The sequence below is a fragment of the Acanthopagrus latus genome, chromosome 2 (assembly GCF_904848185.1).
Source record: "Acanthopagrus latus isolate v.2019 chromosome 2, fAcaLat1.1, whole genome shotgun sequence".
In the NCBI taxonomy this organism is placed as follows: domain Eukaryota; kingdom Metazoa; phylum Chordata; class Actinopteri; order Spariformes; family Sparidae; genus Acanthopagrus; species Acanthopagrus latus.
Window position 1 is genome coordinate 17,120,859 of NC_051040.1, and position 13,908 is coordinate 17,134,766.

A 13,908-nucleotide genomic window follows, 5' to 3' on the forward strand; every position below is an offset into this window, starting at 1 on the left:
TCAAAAAGAAATCAGATGGTGGCATTTTTGCAAGCACCTGGCCAAAGTTGGCTACACATAGAGGATATACTTCCCTTAAAAATCTCATTACGGACAACTAACCTATAACATCAACTGTATTGTAAGGTTTTTCATGATTACAAGATATGATTAGGGCTGCAATGATTAATGATTGATACCATATTGTCAGTTAATCAATATCAACCTCAGTCAATGGATCCCACAATATAAAGTAACACAACATAAATATATTCAATGAAATAAAATGTGGCCAATCAGAACATAAAAAAGTTATCACATCTTAAGTATTGGAACATGGTATCTGTAAAGGAAGTGCTGTGACTGCATTTCAAGGAGTTTGCAAAATATTACCTCAGGATTGCCAAATTTTACAAAGAAGTAGCGGTTTAATTTCGACTGAACTATTTCTCAAGACTTACGTTTGAACATTTCAACATTCAGTGCAGTTTTATTATCTCCTCTTTTGTGTTTGACTTCTCACATACTCTGACTATAGCCACATGCCTAAAACAAAAACACTCAAAATAATTCAAATTTTATCTGCGACAAACATGCGGCACAGGAAAGTTTGACTGCTAACAGGAAACTTCCGAGCCTTGTGGTGAGGCTTTAAGAACCTCATAGTTGCAGCAATCCATCCAAGTACAGTTTTTTTGCACTGTGAAAAGGCACTGTTGGGATTTGAAACTAGGATCCCCTATTTACAAGGAAAGCATTTTGACCAACTCAGCCATAGAACCACAAAAATGCATTTAATTAATTAGTTTGATGAAGTTTTAAATACAGTTTAACCTGTATAATTCTGGGCATCCTCGGTAAACTTGAACAAAGAACACACAAAGTGTGATATACATCGAGATAACTCTCTCACAAGAAGTTTGGGGCTTACAAGTTAGTAACCTAATCCTCCAGTCAGTTACACAGCTACACAGGAATGGTGGAAATTGTCTGAAAAAGAGGCCCTTTTAAAAGATATTTGCCAGGTGACCGGATGCAACATCTGTCTATCACAAGCTAACTTTAACCAATCAGGTCAACAAATCATATAACATAGCAGGAGATTAGCTATAGCAGCTGAGACGGATGGAAAAATCAAACTCCTGCCAAAACCAGAAGGGAACAGAGCAGAAACATGTTTTCCATTGGGATACTCCGTCAGTGCCATTCTCCTCTCTTCTTTCAATTAAATATTCTGTTCAGTTCTGATGATATAGCTTCAACGCTATTCTATGCTTCTGGCACCATCTACGCAAACCTCTTCAGGGGCTACCATTGTTGTTTTCCAACAGTCATATATGTCGCATATCTCGCAGTTGTCACATCTAAACCAAGACTGTAGCTGCCAGTAGTTCCCCATAGGAGGCTGATTGATAAAACCGCTGTGGGTCACACACAAACTGGGCAAGATGAGCTAGAATTATGTGTGATCTTATAGCATGTGGTCGTGTGATCTTACAAATCCAGCTGCCTCACTAAGTAAACAAGTTTGATCTCATTTCTCAAAAGCTGTCAAATCCTGAAGTCTGAAACATTTCTCTACATAAATTTGTATTGAATGATGTTGCACATGAATTCTGTTTGAAACTGATGAGTAGAGCAGCAATGTAGAGTGGAGAGAAGTTGGCAGGTCTTAGTAGTTGATCACGGAGAGGACAGCGCTTCACCAGTGGACAGTAGATAAGTCACTGCTGATAGTCCAACCCACAATCTCCTGTTTACTAGACAGCAGCTTTAACCAACTAAGCGACAGCACTCTGTGGAGGTTACCCAGAGAGCAATCTTGAAATATTTGTTCAGACAAAACTTTCCAAAACCCAAAGACATTAAATGTATAATGATGTTTGACAAGAGAAGCATCAAAATGTCACATTAAATAAACTATAAACTATAAGGAGGAAATTGCTGATGGGAAATTCCTTTGGAGTGGTTGCAATTGAACACTTATAAGAGGAATGTTACCATACTATATACACCACTGTATCTAGACAGTAGGGCTGTCAAAATTGCTCCAAAATGGCGTTCAAATATTCGCTCTAAAAATAAACACATAGGTTCGAACCATTCGAATATCTATATTTGCACATTATGTCAATAACAGGAGGACAAACTAATACAATGAGACATAATTACTTATGTAGGCATTTTCGGGATAGAGTACCTCAGTTCCAATTCTTGACAAAACTCTCTGAAGCCCGTGCGATCAACAATACTTATCGGCCTCATGTCCTTGCATATGAAGGAAACAAGTTTTTTTGTGCACCCCTCTCATCATGCTGCAGACAAGAGCTTGGGTGGGTGGTGAAAAATATATAGCTGAGACGTGGCTGTTTAGTTAAAGTTCCAGACATCATGGCATGGTCATTTAGGTGCACATTTTTGAGATGTGCCCTCATGTTGCTAGTGGTGGATGGTAAGCTTACACCAAACGGGGCTTTTTAGGTTGCTTGGAGTCCAAACCACTCTCTCTGCTACCGAGTTGGGCTCTGAACTTCCTGCCATTACGTTTTTCTCTCTGCCATCTGCACTTGCCACGTTTTTTGTCGCGTCTCACTCTCAGCAGTGAGTGAGCTGTGCAAATGCGACTCCTGTGACCTGTCCCTGACCCATCATGCCGTGTGCCCACTCGCAAAGCAGCTACTGATGTGTTTTTTTCCACAGTGGAATATCAATTTTCACCATCGAATCTCCATTTTTTAAATATTTGAATATATATTTGAATTTAGAACATTCATTGACAGCCCTACTAGACAGACACTTTAATCAGCTAAGCGACATTGCCCTTTTGTGTACATACAACGAGCAATCTTCAGATTTATAAAAAAGCAGTATGTTATATTGACCCACCACTAACTGACAAGTCACAAATCACAGAACATTTAAACTGAGTAAGAGCATGAATGGTTAATCTTTTGACTGAATAATGGTCTGAAGAGCTATGTTTTACTGAAACTATATGCACACAGTAATGCACAACTCCTAAACCTTTGGGTCAAGATTTAGTGTGGTTTAGTAGTACGTTTTAAAAACAGCAAATCCACATTTCTACAATCGTCAAGGGGTCTACTGCAGTGCTCCTGAAAACATAATAGAAAAACACGATCTACAGTATGACCAGATGCACTTATAAAACACACATTAAAACCCCTTTTCAACCTCTAAATTAAAGTGACTGCATTTGCATAGCAGTTAGAGGTGCTGCAGTGGAACATGCTCAATGCTTACCAGTTTTGTAAACATGTGCTTCAGCAAGTATCCAGTCTTACCTGTGCGTAGTCCCTCTCCAGCTGTCCCTTCTTCAGACTGTAGCTCCTACAGATAGGGAAAGAGAGAGATTGGTTTCAGTGTCTGTATAATGTACCTGTTAAAGACAGCAGGGACATACATCTTGTTGCATTTATAGTTTCTGCACTGTAATAAAACAAAACACAAGTGTAACAACCATTTTTTGGATCCTCAGACATTTTGGGCGTGGACTCAGTGACCTTTACATTATGCAAAAGAGGAATTACTTTTTTTTCTGTTTATTGCCCAACAGTTCTAACCCACAAAATGCACAAACCCCCTCCCCTTGCCATCTCTACATCACACAACATCCTGGCAACAAAGACAGTGGAAGCTCTTATCACAGCCCAGGAATGTGCAGAATGAAAAACACAACATCAAGTATTCGGTTACGTAGACAGATAAATGTACAGGCAATTTTTGCCAAATGAAGATGTGCAATATACAAGTGATGACCTCTTTGGGTCCACCAACATTTGACCTGCAACTTTGACCATATTTTCATACTCATCATTGTGTACAATATGAATAAATAGGCTGGATCCTGACAAACAGCAAGAAGTAATTTGTAAATGACACACACTGAAGCTGCCTCAATGCCATCTCTTCTAAAAACAAAAAGTATAATCACCAAACCATATTCAAGTTATAGCTAATTAAGATTTATGCAATGCTTTCCAATGTTATTTTTAAGTATGTGCTTTTGTGTGACTCGCTCTGTTTTGAATACTCTCTCAGTCACAGATATTGATCTCAATGAGATTACATAGGAATGAAACAAGATAGTGTTTCGTGAATGAGATATGTTGCAGTGCATAACCACAAGCCTATTGCCTTTTAGTTGGGCTGTCCCAAATCATATTGTAGGGCCTTGATTACCAGGGTAAAGGTAGAATATTCACAGAAGTTGAAACTACCCCTTTGTCTATAGAGAGACCAATGTTTCTCTATTGAGCACACAAACACGCATGAAAAGGCACTGCTGGGATTCGAACCCAGGATTTCCTGTTTACTAGACAGGCGCTTTAACCAACTAAGCCACAGCGCCCTGCTGTTGTTAAATTAAAGGATGAAAAAAAGGTTTTGATAAAAGTGGTATCTTGCAGCAGAATTATTAAAGAAATTAGGAAGTTTGTTAAGATTGAAGTGCATGAAGTACTAGGCCTTCTTGCCTTTAAGATGAGGTTTGAATGATTGTACAAGTTTTAGTGCCATATCTACTGAGGTTTAGTTTATTCTGATTAACAAGTATCATTTAAGAGCCATATTAAAACCACTTTTTAAAACTTAGAAGTTGTTGTTCATACACACATATAAGTCATGGAAAGCAGGAAACAGGAAAGAGGTTAAGCCTTTTAAGACCTTTTGTGGTGTGCCAACTGAGGGGAAGAAGATGCAAAGCAGCAATTTCCTATTGTTCTGGTTTTAAGGCATGGATGGAGATCTTTGCGAAACAACTGAGTGAGTTGTTTTCACATCGAAATGTAGCAAGAGTCTAGACTGAGAAATAACCTAATCATTTGCATTGTCTCGTTATTTTATTTGCAGATGTCAAGGACTCACTTCAATTACATGATAAGGGCTTGTCAGAGGGTTCAGACAAGGTTTTCTTTTCTTTCCAACACACACAAGATTGGGCAGACTTATATGGATGGTATTGGCAGACACAAACGACTCAGATCAGATTGTGGTTGCTGTTATTGATTGTTATCAGAATCAGCTTTACTTGCCAATCATTTACAAATACAAGGAATTTTTGCTCTCAAAGTAGCATATTATCACTGCATGGAAAAGATCTACCCAACTTACTCTGAATGGTTCATTTTCAGGTTTTATATAGGTAAAAGTTGTGGACAGTACTTGACACCTGGTCCTTGTATTGGTATCACCTTGGTCGAGCGAGCTGAGCAGATACTGAACAGTGTAGTCAAAACACTGCAGACCACTGATTGGTCAGAGAGAATCCTTACTAGAATTGTCACTTGCATGACATGGACGTCCAGCACACTGAAAACAAAGTGTGTCCACAATTTTTGTATTCACTTAATCCAGATTTGTTAAAATGGCAGCCCGCAACACCTTGTCATGGTCAATTGAAAAGGAAGGTGTTCCTCTGTTTGGTTGCCACTTAAAGCATCTTAAAAGAAAATGACAACCTTCATTGCTCCTGTTGGTGGTGTCATGCTGAAGATGACGACACAGCAGTTTGACCTGGCTGTGATGATCAGCTAAGAATTTACACCATGGGGGTACTAAGTGCAGTGGAGCACTAAATCAAGAAAAGATCTGCTAACAGAAGCAAGTAACAATTACTCGAGTCGGATTAAGCTGAGCCATACCACACTGTGGAAAGACGACAATACACACAATTCAAAAAACAATTCACAAGAAGACAAGAATAGACACTCAGCTACAAACAAGGACAACAAAGCTGATCATAGATGGATAAAAATAAACAGAATTATTCATTCATTCATTTATTCATTCATTCATTCATTCATTCAGAAATCACAGACTAGCATTTGTTCCACTGGGTGTTAAATTAACCTGGTTTAAACAATTAAAAGTTACTTCCCTCTGGCTGTTTTGAAAACGCAGAGGCTGCTAGCCCTTTGCTAAGTGCGCCGTTAAATCATCTATCATCATTTAAATGATTTAAATGCCCATGGTTTATCCTATGTGTAATAACAGATTACATGTTTCTTTTACTGAAGTATTACATTTTATTGTAACCTCAACTCTCGAAACCAATGCTGTTAAAAATAAACTCCATATAAACAGAGACTGTGTGAGGGAACTTAACAGCTACAATGGAGCAGTGGGAAACAGCGGGGGAAGACTCAGAAAGGAAGACAACACTTACTGTAAGCGTAGACAGCATAATTACTGCCAAATCTCTCTTTGCTAATTACAGCCCAAACAAATAGGGCAGTGCTTCTTGTCAAATGCTTCCCAGGGCATAATTTCATATTAAACCTGCTGTGTTTCGTCTGTTTTCAAAACAGAGGCTGTTTTAGATTTCTGGGTTTGATAGAAAAAAAGAGACATGAGATATTCCTAATGACTGAACTTGTCTTTTAGATCCTGCACAGAGACGGGTACAAAACTGCAGCAATTCCAACTGTCAATGATCTACTGCAAGAGCCTACAGCACGTGTTTAGTGTTTAACTCCACCCCCGTCCGTGTCAGCTGAAATACTACGTGCTCCCTCCCCTGATCACAGACACGTCCACCCCTGCACCTCAGCATTGAGTCTGCACTCTACACCACACATGCTCAGACAGCTATGCATGCCTCGTTGGCGCAGTAGGCAGCGCGTCAGTCTCATAATCTGAAGGTCGTGAGTTCGAGCCTCACACGGGGCAGTGCTTTTGTATAAAACCTAAAATTGCCTACACATAACAATCACACCATGTGGAAAAGCTTCAACTATAAGCCCATGTGAAATCTATGAAGTTAAATGATAGGTGCTAGTTATTTCTAGGGTTGTCAAAATATCGATACTAATATGTCGTATGTGGATACGAGACTCATTTTCAAAAGTATCGATACCAGGCTGCTGAGAATACAGCATTTCAACAGTGTAATGTTCATGTTAACTGGTTTGGCCAGTGTCATTCATTTTATTGTTTTGTATGTAAAGCATAGCCAAGGAAGGAACACTTAAGTTAATTTAGTTTTTATCAGGCTTGCCTAATATTTAGATGTGCACAGCATACAACCTCAAAATATTGTTCTAATTGTTATTGTTTATTTTATTTTTTATTTTTTTTGGACTACCTCAGACCTGAAACTTGTTATCATAGTTGCAGTTTCTTTTTGCACAACTGTTTTTTTATTATAAATACTTAACGTGTGGTTCTGTTAATTGTTACATGTTGTAACGGAGATTATTTTTGCATTTTTCATGTTAATAAAAATACTTTTATTTTTTACTTTTTTTAATCCTTGTGGTATCGAAAATGGTATCGAGTATTGAATATTTTCCTGAGTATCGGTATCGAGTTGAAAATTTTAGTATCGTGACAACCCTAGTTATTTCCGCATCTATGAACTGATTAAGTTGCCAAAGATTATGGTGATTCATTAGTCACCTAAACATAACAGATAAGAATAATTCTTTATAAACCTAACATTAATGCAGTCTCTTACATCAAAATGAGCTCAAAAAAGTCACACTACTTTATAACAAGACACTTGATGATCACAGATGTTAGTGTGTCACTAGACTCGGGGCATCAAAGCTCTCATTCCTCTTGCTGTTGGACAGATGTGTGTGCGCTGTTCCAAACTGAACTAGATCGGTAGTGACAGCCGTTTTTATTCTTCATGTCTGTATCAACGATATGCTGCAAAACAAAGCACTCAAAACAGCTCAGTTGTAATAGAGTCTCTTGTGTAAGACAGAAATATGCACACCATGTTCAAGCCACATTCAGTGTGCAATAGCCTCCAATGTCCCTTTCCCAACAAAAATGATATGCATACAACCAAAGGGACTAAACTGCAGCCCAGCTCTGCCACATATGTACCTAATCAGTGAGATAAAAGAAAGAGAAGTTGACTGGCCATTCAGGCCTAGCTGTTTGAATACATGTTGACAACTCAAATGACAACTGAAATACTGGATACTGATCACTTGCTGTTCTTAAAATAGATCTACTCAATTTACAACATTACTCTCAAGTCAAAGCATTAAGTAGTCTGTGTTCATGAGTTGTCCTGTAAGAGTATTCTCATCCTAAGGACAAAGGAAGGTCAAGCATTGTGGTTATAAATCATGTCATAAGAGATAGCAAAAGTAAACTACAAAAGAGAAGCAACACTCTCTTAAAACTCCTCTACCATAATGCTGTGACGCGAAAGAAGCTATTTTAAGAAGACAATTTTTCTCTGACTATTCTAAGAGAAACGTATAGAAGGAAAAGGTGAGATTGATGACACCTTAGCAGTGATTGTCAATCTTCATATTCACTTTTATGTGATGCCTAATCTTTACATGTACAACCACACTTGTCTGCAGAAAAGGCATTGCTGGGATTTGAACCCAGGATCTCCTGTTTACTAGACAGGCGCTTTAACCAACTAAGCCACAACGCCCTTTAATAGCGTTATGTCGTAGAGGACATCAGTTTAATTTCAGATAACATCACATTCATTTTCACTTGCTGGATCTGACAGCTGCATTAGGCATTCCACTCGTCCGAACACAGAGTTGACTAGCCCTGGGCAAGTAGTAATGTCAAGCCCTTCTTAGCATTAGCATTCCCAGCGACCAGCTCCACTATTGTTAGCGCCCAGGGATATAAAAACTTATAGTATGGTTTCTTGATGGGTCAAATTATCCAAAATCTGATGAGCAATTTACATCAGGACAATTTCTACACAGTCTTACTTTCCCCCAAATCTCCGTAGATACAAAGCACTGGACTGTGGAAAGAACACTGCTGGGATTTAACCCCAGGACCTTGTGTTTACTACACAGACACTTTAACCAACTAAGCCACAGTGCTCTACATCAAAGAAAAAAAAAATCTGCAATAGCCCTGCATTCCAATCGATAAAACAATTCTTAATATCGACATTGAACATGGAAAGCAACAAATCCTTAAATTAAGAAGTTTGAAACAGCAAATATTTTGCATTTGTGCCTGATAAATTAAATCACTTCTTTTTGGTTAAGCATACTATGCATGAAGATATTTTCAAGTAGGAGTACATGAGCATTTATGATTGGAATCACACAAATTTCCATATACCTAATCCAAAATTGGAGATTTCTAATATATATGTACAAAACTTGTGCTGACACAGAAAAGGCACTGCTAGATTTCAACCACAGAGGATCTACCTTTCGTTAGACAGGCTCTTTAACCAACTTAACCACAAACCACCTGTAGGACACTGACGACACAAGTGTAATGCTTTGAATATCCATCCACATAATATGTTGTAACAAATGTTATCAGTCCCCTTATTGTCTACATGAAAACATGGTGTGACTGATGAAATTATTGTGGAGTAGACTCCAATCTCTAATGGAATCAGTGTGACAAGCCCTTGCTGCTATGCACTGAAGGGAAAAAATTCCCCCGACTTGCACATGACAGTGGCAGAGGCAACTTTAAGCACTTAACCCAGTCGTTTTATTTGCCTACCTTTAACATGAAGGACCAAATGTCCCTGTACAGTTAGCACACACAAGGAACCAGAAAACCAAATACCTTAATAATACCTTCAAGTAGATTCATTGGTTTAGTTATTTTCTAAGAGTCGTATACGTTTTTGCCTCCACTTTGTGCTGTTCTCCAATGACCCCTACTTTTGATAAACAAGCTGGAAATGGCTTTAAAGAGCTGCACAAAGACTAGATCTTTCCAGACATCTAAAGAATAAAGACACACAAAGCATGTTTTGCTACCTAATCTACAATTGATGAAAAGCCCTGGTATTACATTGATATTCTAAAGATTGTGCTGACTGTAAAAGAGGCGCTGTTGGGATTCGAATAATAAAAAATGAGTCAAACTCAGAATCAGTTTGAAAGCTGATCCTTTTATCGTGTTTGAGATAAGTGCTTGTCTTGTCATTCAGCAGCACTATGAAAAACTGGTTTATACTATGATCTAACATGGAAACAAAACTAGAACTTCGAATTGTATATCAAGGTATGGATACTGAGTGTAATGTAAGGGGTCGGTGTCCTATCACTGTCAGCCTAAATTGAAACCTGAGTCTTTAATAATTGTGTTAATATGTTGATTCTAATAAGCTTTTATAAGCAGTTATATAGCTTTAGTTCCAACAGCTTTGAGTTCACAACACTTGACAGAGCAAAGAACATCTTATTTCTGTATATATATATGCATTATGATACTGTATTTTCTGAGACACATCTGGCAAGCAAGTATTAGACAGGCACTTTAAGAAACTAAGCCACAGCACTTCCTGAGTGCAAACAATGACAAAACTCAAGTGTTCAAAGCCACCCCTGACCACAGGATTACATTGTAAAATCTGTCACTGGTTCCCTTATTTTACTAACAAATGTATGTGCATGTGTGACAGTCGGAAACATTTAATTGTATGAGATGTTATTCACCATAAAGTGCAGTACATTATGGCTCAATCCAATATTGAAACCATCGAACATGACAGGCTCTAGCATTAATGCACTGAAGGGCACATTTATACATTTTCCACAGTGTGTCCATACAGGAAGCATTTCAGTCTCACCAAACATTAAACTCTATGACCACAAGTGTTTTAAGCTGCCAAATTTCAACTATTTAGTTTATTTGTTATGACCGTGATCTGTCACAAGCCTTAAAGGTGCAGTATACTTAGCTGTGGGGTAGAAATATCAATAATAAGAAGAGGATCCTCTTTGACTGATTTTTTTTTAATACCTCATCAAACTAATTAAACAAACTCTCTTTCTTTTCATGACTGAATAAACTTAATAAAATAAAATTAATAAACCTTAAAGGACAACACAGTTTAATAGACTTCAAACAGTGTTCTGTGGACCCTTTTTTCTTCTATTGAGCCTATTAGTTATGGAAAAATCTATATTTGTGAGTTTGTATTATTATCTCATTGATTTTGTAAATATTAAAATTCTGAGTGTGAATTTCTTCTCCAAAACTACCAAATCACCAAAAAAGGAGAACGCAAAAGGAAATTATGCAAGCATTACTGCAGAGTGCCGAAGGCTAAAGAGGAGAGAAGTGAAGCAATACTTCTGAAGGTCTAAGAGTAACAAACAAAAAGCAAGGGTTTAGAGCGAAACATGGGAAAAAAAGAAAAGCTTGTATTTGTAATTACGCTGTTAAATAATGCAGGAGTCTTTTTAAGATGATGTATCTATATGCCCTTAGGATTGCTGTGGACAGAAGATACTGTCTGTGGAATTATTAAGGCTGAGAACACATACGTATTCAATGTCTGTTGTTGGCCAGATCCACTATCTCCACAGTACAATGGGTACTGGAGAAAAGGCACTGCTGGGATTCGAACCCAGGATCTCCTGTTTACTAGACAGGCGCTTTAACCAACTAAGCCACAGCGCCTGCTGACAAAGCCTAAGACAGCACTGTTCTAATTGCTAACTCAATTGTAGGCGCTGAATATCTACAAAGGAGATTCCAATGCATCCCAAATTATGCTGCCAGGCAGATAACATGTTGCTGCTCCAGTGCAACTATAAACATTTTCAAATTAGGTACTATGCATATATTTGGCGCAAAATAGGTCCAAGTGTCAAATACTTTTCATGTTTATTATCTTTATTGAAATGACACTAAGTGTAATTCAGTCACAAAGACAATCAGTATGTTACTCATTCAATATAATTCCTCTATCTTTTCTGCTGCTTCCCTCAGTGAGCTAATGAGGGTCATTGACTTTTTTGCTTCAGTGTTTATCAGTCAATTTTATCTTGCTGTTCTCCTCACTTGGGTCAGCAGATAAGTTCACCACTATCTTGAAGTCAAAAATCAACCACCTCCCTGCTGTAATTATACAGTTGTGTTGGACTACAGAAAAGGCACTGCTGGGATTTGAACCCAGGATCTCCTGTTTACTAGACAGGCGCTTTAACCAACTAAGCCACAGCGCCCATGTGCACTGCAACATGGTGCCAAGAAAAAAATCACACTGGTGTGCTTTACAGTTTTTTTCTTGATAAACCTTATTCATTTCCAACAACAGAAATCTTCAGAATTTCATCTGTATGATGAATCATGCAAACGTCCATTTAAAAAATTGTGAAGAAGTGTCTGATTTAACTCCAGTAGCTAAGTGATATGAGTATAGGAAATTAATTCAAAATTAGGAATATTTACAACATATCATCGAATATTATATTCAATATGATCAGTTTCCTTCATTCCTACACTCATACAGGTTGAACTTTCCAGTCCCTGTAACTATCACCAAAACACACACGCCGTAAAAAATGCAAATATTAATGCTGTCTTTCGTTCGACACATTCTGCTTTGGCTTCTTACTGCAGTATGTTTATGTACTAGTAAAAGCGTCTGGAACAAGTCAAAGCCAGTGTGCACACACACACACACAAACATGCATCCTCACTGGGATCTTTGGACATGTCTAGGCTTTTCATGCTCCCATGGTTACACTGCAGCAGAGACCTCATATGTGGGCGTGGTCACCCAATTAGCAGCTAGAAATATCTCACACCCACTGTGCATGTGTTATTTGCAGAGTGAAAATAAACAGAACTAACCTTTCACCCCACGGTTTGAATTGTTATTTCGCCTCAACAAGAAAATCTGTTAGACTAGTAAAGATGTGCCCCTTGAGCCTGCCACTGTAGCATTCATGATTTAGCACATTTAGTGCAGTTTCTCCTTATTTTTCGCCTCGACCTGTTCACCAGGACCATTTGCAATTTTTCACCAGGCATGTTCTCAGTTAGTAGTGGCTATATGTGTGAGACAGTCCAGCTACCCCCTTTGAAAGACGAATACAGAATATTGCCACCTGGTAGTGCGGAGAGTTATGTGCTCTCATGCAGCTGGAGAACATACGAGTGAGTCTGGAGCTTTTGGCTGAGATGCAGGCGACATGTGGAGATGTGACAGTCAGCCTTTGCCGCTGCTAATTCTTAGATGTCAGTTTAGTGCGTCTGGGCCCTTACCCTTGCTTTACTCGCTCCCTCCATTTGTTCTGCCCACAGTCAATTGTGGTTATCCTTAAAACCTCTTCCTCCACCTCCGCATTTGTGTCTCTCATTCCCAGTCTTACCCCATCTTCCTCTGCACTCCATTACTCCCTCTCTCTCTCTCTCTCTCTCTCTCTCTCTGTTTAACCCCTCTGCTCTGTCTGCTCAGCCTGTGTGTGTATTTGCCTTTGTATGGCGCATGAGTCCAAAAGCAGTGTCAGCATCAGCAGGCGAAAGAAAATGCCCAGATGAGTGTGTGTCTGACAGGAAATACTTAAGTGCTCATGGAGTGGACACTAAGTGTATGTACTGGATGTGTGTGTAAAGGCAGAGAGAGCGACTGATCAAACGTGGGAAAACAGCTGAGATCAATGGTTTACAGGACGCAGACTGAGCTCAGTAACAACAGGATAAGCAACATGAGTCACAGACAGAGACAGAGGCGAAGGAGGGTGGTCATGTTTTCATACTGTGTGATCACCACAAGACATAATAGAAGATGATTTGCTGCAGTTTTTCCACTACAAGCCCAAGCAGGCATTTGAACAAAAACATTTGCTATTTCCTTTTAACTGAGAATACAATACAATTAGTAAGTGGATAGTAGCAATTCAATATATGTTCCCTCTACTAGAAGTCAATTCTTTAAGGAGCTGTGTGTTAGCTTTGGAGGCATTAGCTTTTTTATAGCTTTATTAGCTAAAGCCAGAGAAGGTGCTGCAAAACCGCTGCTGGATTAGTAAAACCCCTGATAGTGTGGAGGTCAAGCGAGCTAAAAACAATAGGATCACCTTCAGATTCTCTCTCTGACTGTTCAATTTTGGACAAACTACAAATCATTTTCAATCAGGTTATTTGTAAGGAAAGACATGAAATGAATTTCAAATACCTTGTGCTGTAAGCAACCCTGCTGTG

At 38.6% G+C, this 13,908-nt stretch overlaps 1 protein-coding gene and 5 non-coding genes across 7 annotated transcripts in view; 1 reads left to right on the forward strand and 5 right to left on the reverse strand.

Moving 5' to 3' along the window:
- Positions 1–13,908, reverse strand: part of LOC119004767 (F-BAR and double SH3 domains protein 2-like) — a 73,632-nt gene that overhangs the window by 48,571 nt on the left and 11,153 nt on the right. For both annotated transcript variants that reach the window (XM_037071965.1, XM_037071970.1), the window contains exon 3: positions 3,285–3,330. In XM_037071965.1, coding sequence (XP_036927860.1) covers positions 3,285–3,330 — 46 coding nt within the window. The remainder of the gene's footprint in view (positions 1–3,284; positions 3,331–13,908) is intronic.
- trnat-agu lies at positions 4,278–4,351 on the reverse strand. The gene has a single exon. It is a non-coding gene; the product is annotated as a tRNA-Thr (tRNA).
- trnam-cau lies at positions 6,597–6,669 on the forward strand. Its single transcript has one exon. It is a non-coding gene; the product is annotated as a tRNA-Met (tRNA).
- On the reverse strand, positions 8,331–8,404 carry trnat-agu. Its single transcript has one exon. It is a non-coding gene; the product is annotated as a tRNA-Thr (tRNA).
- On the reverse strand, positions 11,303–11,376 carry trnat-agu. The gene has a single exon. It is a non-coding gene; the product is annotated as a tRNA-Thr (tRNA).
- On the reverse strand, positions 11,851–11,924 carry trnat-agu. The gene has a single exon. It is a non-coding gene; the product is annotated as a tRNA-Thr (tRNA).